This window comes from Falco naumanni, chromosome 13 (assembly GCF_017639655.2).
Source record: "Falco naumanni isolate bFalNau1 chromosome 13, bFalNau1.pat, whole genome shotgun sequence".
Lineage (NCBI taxonomy): Eukaryota > Metazoa > Chordata > Aves > Falconiformes > Falconidae > Falco > Falco naumanni.
The window spans coordinates 28,953,084-28,969,233 of NC_054066.1; the positions used below are offsets into that span (position 1 = coordinate 28,953,084).

At 38.4% G+C, this 16,150-nt stretch overlaps 1 protein-coding gene across 1 annotated transcript in view; it reads right to left on the reverse strand.

The window, feature by feature from the left end:
* Positions 1–16,150, reverse strand: part of MME (membrane metalloendopeptidase) — a 47,195-nt gene that overhangs the window by 16,716 nt on the left and 14,329 nt on the right. Inside the window, exons 6-16 of the mRNA XM_040613851.1 lie at positions 15,659–15,754; positions 15,435–15,553; positions 14,347–14,412; positions 10,859–10,993; positions 8,401–8,502; positions 5,221–5,357; positions 5,032–5,125; positions 3,534–3,662; positions 2,502–2,600; positions 1,446–1,526; positions 364–467 (exon numbers count right to left, since the gene is read on the reverse strand). Of these exons, the coding sequence (XP_040469785.1) occupies positions 364–467; positions 1,446–1,526; positions 2,502–2,600; positions 3,534–3,662; positions 5,032–5,125; positions 5,221–5,357; positions 8,401–8,502; positions 10,859–10,993; positions 14,347–14,412; positions 15,435–15,553; positions 15,659–15,754 (1,162 nt within the window). The remainder of the gene's footprint in view (positions 1–363; positions 468–1,445; positions 1,527–2,501; positions 2,601–3,533; positions 3,663–5,031; positions 5,126–5,220; positions 5,358–8,400; positions 8,503–10,858; positions 10,994–14,346; positions 14,413–15,434; positions 15,554–15,658; positions 15,755–16,150) is intronic.

Consider the following 16,150-nt stretch of genomic DNA (forward strand, 5'->3'; position numbering starts at 1 on the left):
TGACACAGTATTTGGAAAATTCATAGTGGTCATTCCAGAGGTGTGAAGTAGATCCTTTACCTTCTGAAAAAGTGAGAGTTTGAAGAAGCAAGATGTCTGACTAGAGTGAGTCCGAAAAGTTGCAGGCTTTGATAATTTTTTTCCCCCTTAAAAAAGAAGTCTGGAACAGGACTATGCCAATGATAACGTAATCAAAAATCAAAACATGGAGTCACAGAATAATTTAGGTAAAAAGGACCTTTAGAAGTCATATGGCCCCACGTAAAGCTAACTTGATCAGGTTGCTTAGAGGCTTTTCTATTCAAGATCTGAGTATCTCCAAGAATGGAGATATGGAAATTTCACAGCCTTTTAAATACTTACTCCTCTTTGTCCACCTTTTCTCTAAGCTTTTTCAACCTCTTCTTCTGGGTAAATACTAGATTTTGAATAATATTTTCGAAGTATTCTTCTTCTTTGTAGTTCAACTAAAAAGAAAGAGGGAAAAGTACTTAATAGTGGTGTTGGTTTGCAATAAATGGATACATGGATCTGGAAAATCTAGTCTTAAGCATGATGAACTAAGCAACGCATTTTTTAAAGTATTTTTTGATCTACAATTAGAACTTGGTTTGCAGTGCTCTGCCACATCACAGAGCTGATATTGTAGCTCAATATATGTTAGTGGCTGTATAGTATTTTCAAGAGATCTTTATTCCCTCTTCATATATATATATATTTTGCGTGGAGTTCAGCATTTGTGGTTTTGAGCCTAACCTCTGGGAGCTGCCTGCTTGAAATGAGTAGCTACCAGCTTGGTAAGCTGCAATTCCACTTTAGAAAGAACACATGAATAAGGCTCAAATGGTGTTTTGAAAAGCATACTTTGGTTCTATGTCTGTATTTTTCAAAATTGAAACTTTGACTTCTAAGACATACTCTGCCTGAACATACATGTATACTAAACACATTAGTGGAGTTACTGTTACAAATGAACCCACAAGGTAAAAGAATACCGAGGTCACATTTTGCAGTGAAAAAGCTTAGACGATTTATATTATATGGGTCATCCGATGTCATACCTCAGAGGCTAATTCCAATCCGTGGATAAATGGGCATAGTTACTAAGTTATATACTTGCATCCACTTCAACCAGTGTTATGCCCATCTGTGGCAGCACATTTAGAAATACTGGACTGAGCACCATTGGCTCCATGTTTTATTATAACACAACTCCTCTAGAATTTATACATTCCTTTGAAACACCATGAAATACCACCATCTGTACGGGATCAGCTGTACTACACTGGCTTTTAATACATCCTTATTTACACCTGTGCAACTGAGCAGAAGACTTGAGTTATTCTGTGTGGATGCCTATGGTTCAGCTTCGCTGTGAGGACAAATTGAAGATTTTTTTCTCTTAAGACCCTTTTCTAATTGTACTGCATATTGTGGGTACTTACCTCCTGGTACTCACTGTTTAGCTTATTGTCGTCAGTCACGATCTCATCTGGATAACCAATCCTCTCTCTGATTGCTGTTGCCTAGGGACAAGATAATTTGATATCCACAGCAAATACAGTCATATTTTAAAAGTGACTATAAATTATATAACAAATGCATGGAAGCATATAATAAATATTGGAAGCAACTGCATAAATCCCAGGATGTTAATTGTATATAGGTTTTGTTTGCATCTTTTTATTCATTGAAAGCACTGTAAAGTTTATGGCTTCTTGTAACAACAGAAAATTCTAGAAAGTATATTCTGTTCCTTCCTTTGTAAGTAAAGTTACAGAAATGTGCACAAGACAGCCAAACATACTTTGTGCTTTTGAGTTGAAAGGCTGGTTTAAACAAATAGTAGAAATCCTGAAATATATGACATATTTTACAGCACCTAAAATAAAAATAAAATTAATAACTTGATATTTTTTAATGGAAAACACATTTAAAAATTTCCAGAGATTTGTGCAGTTTGGCTCAGGTTGGGTCTGTACCCATATTTCTTAACTAGCTCCCCCATCTACACTGGATTAGCAAAAGAGACGTAATAAATAGTTCTTTCAGTTGCTTCCCTCCCAGTTCAGGGCTCTCTACAATTGATTTCTGTTATTTACTCCAGACTTACAAGAACTGTCTGAAGCTGCAATCTCCCCTTAAAAGAGAACTCACTGATGATGTCTAGCCTGCTGTTTGACTTTCTGGTTTTGCCCTATTGCTCCTAATAGCTGATCAAATAACCATAAATCATTCCCTCTCATTTTCAGTATTACTTCCTTGTAGATATTCACTATCTAGCCCCTTATTCAGTGATTTGCCTGGGAAGTCCTAATCTTGTACACAAATTACTCCTGTTTTGTGTGCTCATCTCCACAGAGGCCCCTTCCCATGTAAACTGGATCTGATACAGGAAGTCTGTAAGCATCTGTGCCTATATAAACAGAAATAGATGTGGTTTTGTACATATAAAACAGTGATAGATGTTAGAGTTAAGATAGATTTAAGATTTAACTTACTTTTTTTTCTGCTTTCTTTTTGGTTTCTGCATCCATCCAAGTAAGTTCATATAAGGTTTTTATAAAAACATCACGTATATCTGCAATCATTTCCTCAACCTTGGAAAAAACATCAGAATGTTACAAATCCACATGAAATGATCCAGATATTTTTCCAAAGTTGTAATTTGATTATTACAGCCTTGTTTTTCCTGCACTAGCTGATTGAGTGTATGCTGTTTACAGGCCACACTCAAAACCTGGAGCTCAGGTTAAATAGCACGCTTCGCCTGACCTGTGGGTAGAAAAGGAACGGGCGTGAGCTCACAAGGCAATGCAATTCAGTTATTCAGGTTATAAAAAATGCATCAGATATCCATCTGTTGGATGTTGGATCAAATTACTGTGTATATGTCAACCACAAAAAATGGTGGACCTTAAGCCCGGATTACAGCAGGACTGATAGGAGTCAACTAAGGCTTGACTTCAGGTTAATTTTCGCCAATTTTCTGTGTGACTGAAGACAAACAGACATAACCAATTGTCCCTACACCCCACGTTGGCAGCGTGTGAACTAGTGTCAGTCTCAAAGAACAAACAGTGACTATTCATTTCAGTAAGTGGTGTCCCTTGCGTGTGCGTAGTAGCTCACACACAGTCCATCACTCGCGGGCCAGTGGTGCTTTGGGCTCAAGGCTGGCTCGTAGGAGAGTGGAGCAGGCAGATGCCTCTCTCCCTCCAAGTGTGCACATGTCATCTTCATATTTTGCATGTTATTTCACACTGTGGTCATCTGCCTGGAAAGCGGGCCAGCTCAAGGCAGGTAATGCAGTACTTAGGTGCAAAGGCACGACTTCCCTAGCACATACGTTCTTGTTACTCCTCAGCAGTACACAGGTTGAGAAGCAAATCTGCAGATTAGGTTTTTTAGAAAGTGACTTGCTATATAAAGAAGGTTCATATAAAGTGTAATCAAAGCTGTGTAAAGAACTGCACGGTAAGGGACAAGTGATGCTCAGACAGCACACAGGCTAAGTTTGCTAAAAGCTTTACCACATGTTTGCTGTCTCCAGCAAATGCTTCCTCTACGTATAGTCGTCCCACTGCATTCTCCATGTTGCCATTGACATAGTTTGCACAGCGACGCCAAACAGCAGTTTCTGATGTTGTGCCATAAAGTGCCTGTGAAACATAAACACTGGGTAAGACAGTGACACGTGGGCCCACGTACAGTGGAGGAGAATGGTGACTGACTGGCAGATGTGCATTTTGAGTGACAGCACAGCCCCTCAGTGACACATACAGGCACATCTACATGCCCAGTCTAGTGATCTGCTGAGATCTTTTTGCTGATTTCTTAAGGAAGTGGTTGCAGATCCAGTGATCTTTGTGCTAGGACTGGCACTTTCTGTAGCACATTTTAAGCACGCTGTATTTAAAACAAATGGAGGTTTGAATTAATAAGGGACCAACTAGCCACACACCCAGAAAAACCATTGTATGGGAGAGTCATGTAATGCCATAACTGTCCTAATCTTGATATTTGAAAGTAAAGTTAACAAGACAAATGCTAGTTTATTTTCACTGCATTTAGTGTAAGAAGCTGCACCTATCCTATATCATATATTATTAATTCAGTAGTAGAAAATTGTATGGTTTTTATACTCAGATTATGGTAAAAGCTTTTTCTGTTATTCCTTCAGACTCTGATATTTTTCTAAATGAAAATTCCTCAGTGAAGTCCTAAGATGTAGTGGGAGATGTCTTTCATTTATAGAGTACAAAACATATACCTTGATGATGCAGAATAAGCAAATATGAAGCTTTATATTAAAATAGTTTCATACTTCAAAGAGTAGGGGAACAGGCCAAATAATCAATGAGTAAGACTGCCCTGTTCAGATGTGTAAAACTGACCAAACTGAACATTTGTTGACTGCCTGCAGTAATTATTATCTTTTTCTGTAACAAGCAGAATCTCCTTTAAAAAAGCTGCATATGCATGTTAAAGTATTTATGTCATTAACAGATGTAACAAAACGGCCTTAACCTTTTTTGTTGGAGCTCAGCAAACTTATAAAGTAGCAACTTCTACTGTGGAAATACAGAGGACTCTTCCACTCCAATCTACTTGTGAAATTGCTTAGCTTTTCCTTTAAAGCCCTAAAAAATCCGCAGGATCAAATGACTGAGAAGCAACATTGGGCCCATAATGTTTGACTTTGAATGTATTACTTTGGATGCTGAAGAGTTTGCAACAAGCCAATCAGAACTGGAATAATTTGCAAATAAATGGGACTGTCCTGTTATCAAAATGGGGATTAATTTAGATTCAGAAAAACATGGAGACCAAGTACCAGAACAGTGCTTTTCCAATCCACTATCAAGCATATATCATATAAATTGTGTCCGCTTCAGCAGCGGCTTCAGTGAACACATCTAGCTTTGTGTGCAAATTTCAAAATACATTACATTTTTATATACTACAGCTGTTATCTTTTGTGGTTCACAAAATCATCTTTACAACTTAAAGAGAGATTAATTTCTGCACCTTACGAAAAGCATTCCTTGTATCCTTGTAGTTACGACTTAGGCTGTTGACAAGATCCATTACGAATCGCCAGATCATGTAATTTTGAAGGTCTCTGTTGAACAAAGCAACAAAAGTTGGTAATGGTCTTAGGCTGTTTAAGTTTACTGGAAATAAACCACAAAGTACAACAGTACCTAACATACCTACCTGGGAGTGTATTTACTAAGAACAGACTTCAGCTTGATAAGGTATTCTGGGTCATAAACAATGACATGTTCAGTGTTCTCAACATTAATTTGTACAGTTGACATTATATCATTTATGAATTTTGACCAGTTGAATACCTGTAAAATCAATATGCATTAGTATATTGTTAAATCATAAAGAAACAGCATTTAGCTTGTTTTTTTCCAGTTTAACTATGTTTGCATAACACAAACGTTCTGCCTTTAGTTTTCCTAACAGCTGCACTACTTGTAAATGGAACCATCATAATAATACTAACTGATCCGAGATAATTTATATCCTCTGTGCTCCAAAATCCTAGTAAAATAGGGTGGTATTTAGCAGAAAGGCTCAAGACATTCTTTTCATTTCAAACTAACACATTAAAAATGTTACAACCCTTTCCTTTTAGCCTGGAAAAGCGGAAATGGTGTTTTAAGGAAAATTTTCAGTTGCCTTTTTGCTGTATTTGGCCAAGAACTTTCAAAGCAGGACTAACAGCCCAAATTACAGTATGTCTCTGTAGCTTCATGGTATACTTGACCATCCATTCTGAAGCACATGGGAAGGACTTGTTCTGAAGTACACTGACGTCCATAAAAAGATACATATTAATAGGCTGTAAACCAGACAGACTAAATCCATGATCTATGATGAATTTTCCTCTACATGCCACAGTACTAGATACTGGAGAAGCAACTGGTTTGATATCAGGCCAGTCTGCAGCATGCTGCAACAGACAAATCCCAGCCACAGTTTAGACTTCTTGTTCTTTTTCTGCCTCTGTGGTCCTAAACCCCCATTTTCTTTATGCTGGTATTCACCTTTGCAAGAGGCCCACATAACTTTCATGACCCAGTGCCTATGAAAATTACTTTCTGTTAAGTTTTCATTCTGTAGTGTCCATCTAGTCTGACCAGAACGTTATTTTACTGTGTGGGCACTCTCAACTGGAAATTCTTACTTGTTTGCTGATATGAAAAATAATTTCCCTGTGATAAGTCTTTGGTTAGCGATATCGTGTGCCTTGGACAGTAGATGGGTTAAAGGCCTGCCTGGAGAACGCAGGCATCCCCCTTGCTTACCAAGAGAACGTGGACTGCAGTCATTGCTCAGCTGCACAGCGCTGGCATCTGAGCCATGCAGCAAGGCTGGAAGTGGGCAGAGACACCAGACTGTGCAGCCACGTCGCTGTTCCTCCATCCCATAACCCAAAGCAACAGAGCAGTATTCACAGGAGGTTATAACCTCTGCATTCCCCTACCCAGGAAGTTCACACCTGCAGCTGATGTCATGAAAAATATTTTCACCAGTATAAAGTTGTCTTCCTCTATCTGGTACCAGCTGAGACAGACCCTTCAGCTCGCAATACAGTAGATTGTAAAGCGCTATATATTCCGCCAGTCTCTCCATTCACCTCTTTAATAAGTGGTACTGGTGTTGCAGCTAACTATATACACTGCTTCCGATTCTCCAGTTGGCCCAAGCCTTCCTAATCCATGGCCTCTGTCACCACCATTCATCTGAGAAAATGATTCAGAGCAGAAGCTGAAAATTGTCATCAAAGTTCTAGAGCTACACAGTGTTTCTACCACACTGGGTAGATACTCACTTTCGTAAGGAAAAGGAAGGTGTTACATTTAAGAAAAGCAAATAAGCTTTGTACTTTTCATTTTTTTTTTTTTTGCTAGTTTTCAAAAATTTTATTGTGCCTATTACTTTGAAAAATATTGGTGATTTTTCCGAGTCTATATCTTTTGAGAGGAAAGTTATATTGGAAGAGGTAGCATCTTTCATCAGATGAACGAATGTAGCTGAGGAAAGCAGATAAGGTTTTAGGAACAGAATCACTTCAGGTTTGAAAGAGAAGCAGCAAACTTTGAGCTAATCTTGGGACTAATTGCTGTTCTATCCTTAGACCATTACAACAACGCTACCAACTCCCATCATGTGTCTTTTGAGCATTTTTGGATAAATTTAGAGCAGATGATTATTGCTGATCTGCAGCACTCCCCAGGAACTAAAAATAACCAGGGCAATACCATTCTGTGACAAGAGCAGTTAGTTTCTGACATTATGACTGTAACGGTAACTGTTCAACCAAGACCTGTGGGAGAAGGTAAATTATGAAACAAATTAAGCTAGGCAGAAGTGAACTGTCATATAATTTGAAGAACTTGAAGTCAATAAAAATAGCGGTGATTATGAAACTGTGGTGGGACTAACAGTATTTCACAGTACCTTAAGCTGGCCTCCAAAGACACGATGATGCACTCCTGCCAGTCAGACCAAGTGCTCTCCACGGAACACGTGAGTTACCCTGCTTGCCTGTTGTGCAGGGTGCTGAACTGAAGTCCTTTATGATAAAAACCATCTGTGCCTAGCAAGATGTTGTTATCAAATCTTTGGCTGTTCTTTAGGCAGACATTGTGGTGCCATGAATTAAAGGTTATACTGCACAAACAGCACATGGCTCAGGGCAAGAGAAAAGGCAGAGCTGAAACGTCCTGGGAGAGCTACAGCGGGAGGCAGGGGGAGAATTTTCCTGGTTCATGGCCATGACTTCCTGGGCTCCTTTCTCTTTGCTTTGGGAGCCCATCTTAGGGAGGAAATGTTGGAAAAACATTTTTCTCTGAATCTGCAGCTCTGGATAGACAGAGAGAGCCTGAATAGTCACACTGCAACATTTTAATCAGTTGGTGGCTGCAGTCTTAACTTTTGTCCTGGGCTCTCTGGAACTGGTATGGTCATTATAGGAAGGGAACTTGCTTGTACTCTGCAAAGGATATTCTCTTGAGTTCCAGCAAGGGTTATGTATGTGCAAGTTTTGCAAGATTTATCATCCTGAATCCATGAGGGTAAGTCAAACTCGTGATTATTTTTTTTCCCCTTTGTCCTTTTCCATCTCTTTATGTTGAAGCAGAGGGCAAGATCTGCCCTCAAGTTAGGAGAAATAGGGTACAGAAGCACAGTTTTTTACATATGCTTTGATGTCATCAGATGTTTAGGTAAGCTAGTGTGCACACAAAGTATCCTGTTCAATTTTAAATGTATCTCAGCTCAAGAAAGAGATGTCTTTTTTAAAAAAAGAAGTCAGGCTTCATTGTTTAATCTCATCAGTCATAAATTAGAGGTTAAAATAACAGCTTGTTGATCACTCACCTTATGATTTATTTCCAATGAGAAGTTGTTCTGGAGTTGTGCCAAGGTCATTTTATTGTACAACAAAAGTGGATCATTTCTGTCTTCTGATTTTGTTGTTGCCTATTGAAGTTAATCATGAGAAAATTACTAAGTACATTGAGTCAGTTCACAGGAATTTTGGCAAGTGGAAGTAAAAAGAAAGAAAATGGGTATTGCTGTCTTAATACATTACTGTAAGTTTGGATTAACTGTAAAGTACCTTATGTGTAAATATGGACAGCATTTTATAGATTAAAAAGTATATAAAAGGACAGATTAAACGTACTAATTTTCTGATAGTGAAATGGACCTTTACTTTTTGGATTTGTTTTGTGTGAGAAATTAAAATCTTAGGCTGTGCGGGAACACTGACCGGAACATAGCCCCATACCACTCAAAGTGCTGAGTAATCTCTGTTAACAGTAGGTAATACTCAACACAAGAACATGCTGATGATATTCTTGGGATGATGCAAGGTGCAAAATCTTGGGAGAAAGGAATAAAGGAGATGTGCTTCTTGAGTACAAGGCAACCAGTGTGCTGTGGCAGGAATGCTGTGTGAGCATTCTGATTAGGATGCATGTGCTATCCGATACGTTCCTTCTGGAACCACTGTATAGAAAGGGAGTTATAACTCATAACTCAGCCTTAGAATTGATCTAGGCAATGTGGGTTTGCACCAGTGTGTTAAAAATGTGCATACATTAACACCTTAATGGCACAGCTGTATTAGGGCCATTTCTTACAGATAATGAAAGTGTCCGTGGCAGTGCTTTATGAGGCAAGTGAATCACTGGAGCCTCTCCACAGCAGATGTCAGAGGGAGGTCTCTGGAATTAGGGTAGGGTATGGACAACATACACCGAGAGGAGACAAAACCAGCACATAATGGTAAATGCTCCCTTGGTCTCTGAATACTCTCTTGGGTATCTCTGTGTTCTTTTCCTCAAACACTCATGTGTCGCTTGCTAGCACACTACCATAGGTTTCTGAAGTGCATTCTTGTATCCGCTTTCATACCTTTGTTCTCATGCAGAAGTACCTTGTGTGACAGCATCAGCACTCATTCCCCCCATACTCCACCCCCTTTTAACTTCCTTTTTTTTAAATGGCAGAGACATATGCAGGTACAGTAACGACTACAGAAAAAGTGATCTTGTGATTGATTATAGAGTAATACATGGGAGAACCTACATCACTACTGCCTCGAGTACTCTTAAATGTCTTGCTCAGGAGTGAGAATAGTAGATTTTACCCATAACTGTTTTGGAAAATGGTCATGCCAAGTCTGATTTTATCTATCATTTTTTTAAAAAAGATTTACGCTTCCTTTGTCCTACTCTGTCGTGCATTCAGTACTTTTTTTCTGTGATTTCTTTAAAAAATTCCCAAGAGCACAAAGGCAGCTTGCTTCCAGTAACATTCAGGCTGGTGCTAAGTTTTCAAAGAGGTTAAAAACTGAGGCAATAGCAGCTTACCCACTACGAGCTGTACTCTCTACCAGCAGCAACTGCTGTAGAGACATTTCAGTTGTGGTTTCTTTTTGTACTCCCCCTTAAGTCTTTCTCCAATGAATTTCTTCTCTTGTAATAATTTTCCATGTCTGATCTAAGCCCAGAGGTGTGTTTCTCAGGAAAACGTGAAGAAAATCAAAATCAGATGGTTTTAGTTTATACAAATGGGGGAAAGGTCTTTCTTTGCCAAACACGTGCCTTTACTATCAGCGTAACTTGAAAAATAGCTGAAGCTAGAAAATTTGTATTTAGCTTGTTTTACAGTCCTCCTCAGCTTTGGGTCCTTCTGAAACATTTAGCAATTACAAACCATGCTTTTGCTTATGAATGCTTGACAAAACAATTCCATTTGTTTTTCTCCATGCAAGTTCAAATTCTAGCTATTTCTCCAAGCCATACTTTAATGGAGAACAGTGTTTGATTAAAAATGCATTTGGAACAATCAGCATTGTGGAGCAGCTTGTGCAGGACAAACATTACTTTGTGCTGCTGCATGGCAGGCCAAGGGTTGGGAATCTACTGCTCTGATAACCCAGCAGCCCACAGGGAAAGCAGGACAAAGTGAGAAGAGGCCCAAAAGCATCTCCCAAAACTCATTTTCTGAAACAGACTTAGCAGAAACCAAGTCTGTCTCTCTCTTGCTCTTTCTTGTCTTGAAGAGCTTCTGTGAACAGCCTAAGATAAAACATTTTGCTATTTGTGAAACAGCTAGCTAACTGAAATATTTGCCCTTGTTTGTTAGAAGGCATGTCTGTCTTATTATGTGTTCCTCTTAGGTCTTCCACACCCCATATATTTTGGGTCAGCCTTTGGGCCCACAAAATAACACCAGCAAGTAACTTAACTCAGTTTACAGTTAGCTTTCTTAGGTATTAAGAAAAAAATTAGATATTTAAAGGATAACTTTAAAATGTTTTTCTTACATTGGCAATCTCTTTCTCCAGGTCCATAACTCTTCTCATCTGTGCAGCAATCTCATTCTCATTGAAAGAAATATTTCTTTCTTGTAGGATTAGTTTAGCTACAGAAATCATGAAATCAACATAGGCAGAACATGCCTGCAGGAAAAAACACAAACATTTTAAAGACAAAACTGGAAGTATCACATACTTTGATTATTAAGATTTCACCTTCATTTTTATGAACTACAGTTCTTAATCCTTTTCTGACACAGTTTAATAGTAATTTGTTCTGAAATACTGTTAGATCATAAATAGAAATTAACTTTGAAAATTCCCTCATGGAAAATTGCTGTATAATTTGTAGCACTGTTCAAAGCTAAACACTCTCAACTACTGCACTGTGTTTTCATTACTTAAAATGAGACATTTGTAATCCACATTTAAACCATCACCCGTGTTTTTTCTAGCTCACTTTAATTACAGCTTCCAAAAATACCACTTCCAAAAAGCAATGTTCCCAGAAACATAAAACCGAGAGAAATGCTGATGGACTGTGTTGAATTAACATTGTGGGAAAATTACTCCCAGAAGCAGTGTACCTCCTCAATTGCCTCTTGGAACATTTAGAAATCATGTTGCTGTATCTAAACTTAGTATAGCTAGATATACTATAGACAATATAGTACATATTAAATTTAACATAAAAGAATCCACGAAGGATAAGAATGTAAATATGGAAGTATATTCTCTTAAATATTCCGCTGTCAAATATCTACAGATCTCATTATATTTTATGGAACTGAATATTATTCTAATTCCTCTTTGATAAACCACACTCATTTTTCTATCAACAGAAATGGTCTTTTCAATACGCTTTTAAAATGCACATAAAAATACATAATATTAGATTAACTATCTAATAATCTATTCTATGCACAATAGTGTCATCTACTGAAACAGTGATAAAATCTAGAACTAATAGTGTGCATGTAATCAACTTCATTGACAGAAACATGTTGATGAGTTCAGCTCCTAAGGCAGTAGGATGAAGCCCTTTAATGAATGCTACATTGATACAGCCATTCTGATAACTACCTTCCTTGCCATCCACCTCTTGTCAGACTCCCCTCCCTACCAACAGCACTGCGCTAGAACAGGCTGCGTGCCCTGGAAGACCCTGAGCAGCTCATGAAAGGTACTGACAGCAGACTTCAAAAAGACAGGTGGCTCACAGCATCTTGAAGGACTGAACTCTCCCCGTTATTTTTAATTCAAATAGATTATTTTACCAGAAAGAGAAAAGCCAGTGAAACCACTGACTACTACAAATCATGAAAGGGAGCACATACCAAGCCTGCAAATACCATTTTAAAATATCTAAATACAATTTATAAAAATTCAATACAGACATTACCCCAAACCAGTAAGTCAACGGAGCTCTTAAGGTACCAATCAATGGACTTTAATTTTGGCCTAAAGTGCAGATCATTTTATGGTCAGGTAGCAAAGAAGTCAGTCAGCTAATTTCAGATGGACTGTATAAATACTCTCGGATCTTTCAGTGGGAACTTCAACATCAGAATAACTCCTATATAAGCGGACGAGTCATATATCTTACAAGAGAAAAAAGATTTTAAAACTATCTTGTTCACAGATTCCACTTGTAGCTTTGTGGTGGGAAGTCCTGACAAAGGCGGAGGTTGAAGGGCAGGAGGCAGGTATCTTGGCTGTTAGGTACAGCTCAAAGAGTAGAGTGACACGGCAGGAAACAGAGCCAGGAAAAGGCTGCTATCGGAGTGCAGGGATTGAAAGGAAGAACAGCTCTCGCTCAAAGTATTCACGCTTGTAAGAGTATTATGAATCTGCCTTTCAGTGATAAATCTCTGGTTTTTTTTAAAATACTTCCCACTCTACTTTCAGCAGTGGGAAGTAGTACAATACTTTAAGGTAGGTCAGAGATTAGAAGGGGAATTGCCTTTCAGTGCTGCAGTCAATGTAATACAAGGAAGGGAGCAAATTCTGATACATGAGCCAGCTCCTAAAGGCCGAAACACATGATAATAATGTAACTGAACAGTTAATATGGTAATGACTGTCTTTACTAGCATATGATCTGTAATTAAATGTCATCAGTACTAGAGTAGTAACTGTAAGCAAAATACCTACAAACCCAAAATGTTTTCATTGCTTCTGCATTTAATTACACAGAAGAAAACTGGCTAATTAAGCATTACTGTGATAGCAATTTCATCTATATGACTTCAGCAAATACACATACTTCAGCTCTCAAGGACTTAAAGCACATCCAAGATTAGCAAGGAGGGATACTCAGCATCAGTGCTAACAATTTAATGAAAATGCATACGACTAATAACTAAACATGAATTAAAGAAGACCACATAAGATTTTAGGTATCTGAAACAATTTCTATGGTATCACATACTTCTGCTGCTGCATTTTCATTCAGCAGTTGACTTAGGGGACAGTGATCTTTCCAGATCTTTCATTCAGAAAACTGTCTTTGGTCCCGAATGTTTCTTTTTTTCTTTCTAAGCCTATTAGGGATATGACTAGTCCACCTGGACTCCACCAACACCTGCAGCACTTGCTAACTGACGCCCGTCGATCATAGTTCAGAAACGGCATCCTTTTAGTAGTGACACAAGGGTGAGCCATAAGCGCTCATATTCTATCTTAGTACAACTCTGACAGTTATGAGTACTTCTTGATTCAGCTAAGAAGCCTGGCAGAAGCTGTGTAACGAAGCTAAATTGTTTCATGTTTATTTCCTTCCAAGAGGTCCTAAAAAGTTAAGTAGCTGTTCCTCTTCTGACTTGCATAATCATACAGAAATTGTGTGGGAAAGCAACTCCTTTTCTTCCACATATGTTCAGTGATTACGAGAGGAATGGAAGAGAAGGGAGGGGGACACAGGAAGGAAGACAGGTTGGGATGTCCAGGGTGTAGTGATGCCAGAGGAATGTGCAGTCTTTTCACCCAGTGCAGAGACAATTGGTACATACTGGCACCTGGAGCCTAGACAAAAAACCTGTGGCTCCTAGTGCTGCTAGGAAGATTAAACTAGGTCACTAACATTGATGGCACAATATTGTAACACCTCATCTTCAGGACACTCGTTACACACCCTCCCATTCTTAGCTAACTTATTTCTACTTGCCCTTAATCTCATTTCCCTGCATCATCTTCATGTATCTTTCAGCTCTCTTGCCTTCTTGCACACTTACCCCCATTAGAACTTCTTTCTCGTCTGTTACACATGCTAGTCTCACCTGCAGATCAACCTTGCTTAAATACTTGTCGTCATTACCTTTCTATTCCAGTTTCCCCAATTCTCCCATTGATGTTTCCCAGGCACAGTGTTGGAATCTCTTTGGGGAAGGACCGTTCCCGCTCTTTGCCTATCCCCGCCTCTTGAGAATATGTCTGCCTTGAAAATATATGGCTAAAACTTCTAAAAGGTAGTCATTGATCTGTCAGCATTGCCTTACCTCTTTGTATGCACCAGTGCAGTCATAGTAGTCACGAGAAGGCAGGCCAAGCCCAGGCTGATCAATCTATGAATTCAAATAAAAATTTAAAAAGTGCTTAAGGACAAAATGGCATAGCATTGTACTATTCTTTTGTCAATTACAGGTCACTGATGCTTCACTCTTGCCAAATTATCTTCTGGCCAAAGGGGAGTGTCTCTCTCATACTGTTGCCCACTTTTAATTCTTTTCACTCCCCTTATACTTTTTGTCCTTCTTTCCAGTCTTTTTTTTTTTTTTTTCCTGCTGCTCAACAAAGCATGCTACACATAACCAGTGTGAAAACAGTGGATTTAAAGGAGAAAAACAGTCTACGGATAAGCAAGGTATTTACTGCACCTTTGAAATTCATACATGCAAAGTAGTCAAGGATCTATCTACCCACTGACAAGAAAGATTAGACTTGCAACTGTTGCATCTCATGAGTAGCTGGTGAAGATTCACCATAGGTAATACTGTCTTCCTCTGGATTTTCCATTTTCAGAGATCATCTTACATTTACAAGCAGGGCACTCTCAACATACTCCTTATCCAAACGTCCTCAGCCACTTTCATATCTGCCAGCTGACTGCAGTTCCCATTAGTACCTAAGGAATCTGACTACCTTGTAAAACACAACCCCTTTTTGTGGGCTTTCTGCCACTGGGAGCGTGGCCCAGGTTATCAGTGGCAGAGCTTTCTGCCTGCAGTACATGGTAAGGAAATACTGTTTACTTATTTGCTTGCATGCATATATAAGTAGATCATGTCTGTCTTCTGTCCAGCGTACACATAAATTGTGTCTGTATGTCTATATACATCTCCATTATCTCATCTCACTGAGAATAACAGGATATGAGTGCACAGAATAAATATCCAAACTTTGAGAACTAACTGTGAAACTGACAATTTACGTTTGAAAACTACATAGATTCACAAATTAATCTACAACTTACTCTGGTAAATTTCACATCACTAATGTTTCCCCTGGTTAACATTTATGTCTGTGCTTCTAGTTATTCTGTTGCACTTTTATGATCAACAAGGCAATGCCACCCAGGGAGACTTACATGAATGATATGTGCTGTGGAATTTTTATCATCTGTGCCAACAAAAAAATTAATAAGGACCTTTTTTCCATATCTGGAGTTCAGCTGTGCAATAGCTGTCTCAGCTGTCCAAGTAGTACCTAAGCAAATGAAAGGTATACTCAGCCTCTATTTTTGGTGAGCAATGAAAAGTACAATAATATAGACATTTTAACTGAAAAGGAAATAAACACAGATTATCTTACCATAGGAAGAATCCCAGTTAGTTGTTGCTACAGGCCAGTCAGATACATTTGGTAACAAACTAATTAAAGGCCCTCCACCTCTGCTATCAATGGTAGCTTTTGGAAAAAAAATAAAGCGAGTTACAAATAAAATAAAGTGAGTTAAAAGACAAATATTATACTATTATAATGAGTTCAGAATAATGATGCTGAGAAGAATGTTTTCACCATCACCACAATAGGACTATGCTCTGATGAATGATTGTGCTTTAATATTTAATTTCAAAAACGTTTCAGTCATGACTGCAAACAGCATATACAAATCCTTGCATCCTTGACACTGAAGAACTATTGTATTTTCACTCTGCAGATAGCTTGAAATACTAGTTTTGAGAAGTATTAATAACATTATAGAAACTATAAAAACATGTGATTTAGGAAGCGCTGCTAACTATTTTACTGCTTCTCACTCTGGTGGCAGCATCTAGCTCAAATTCTTGAAATAAATTATCT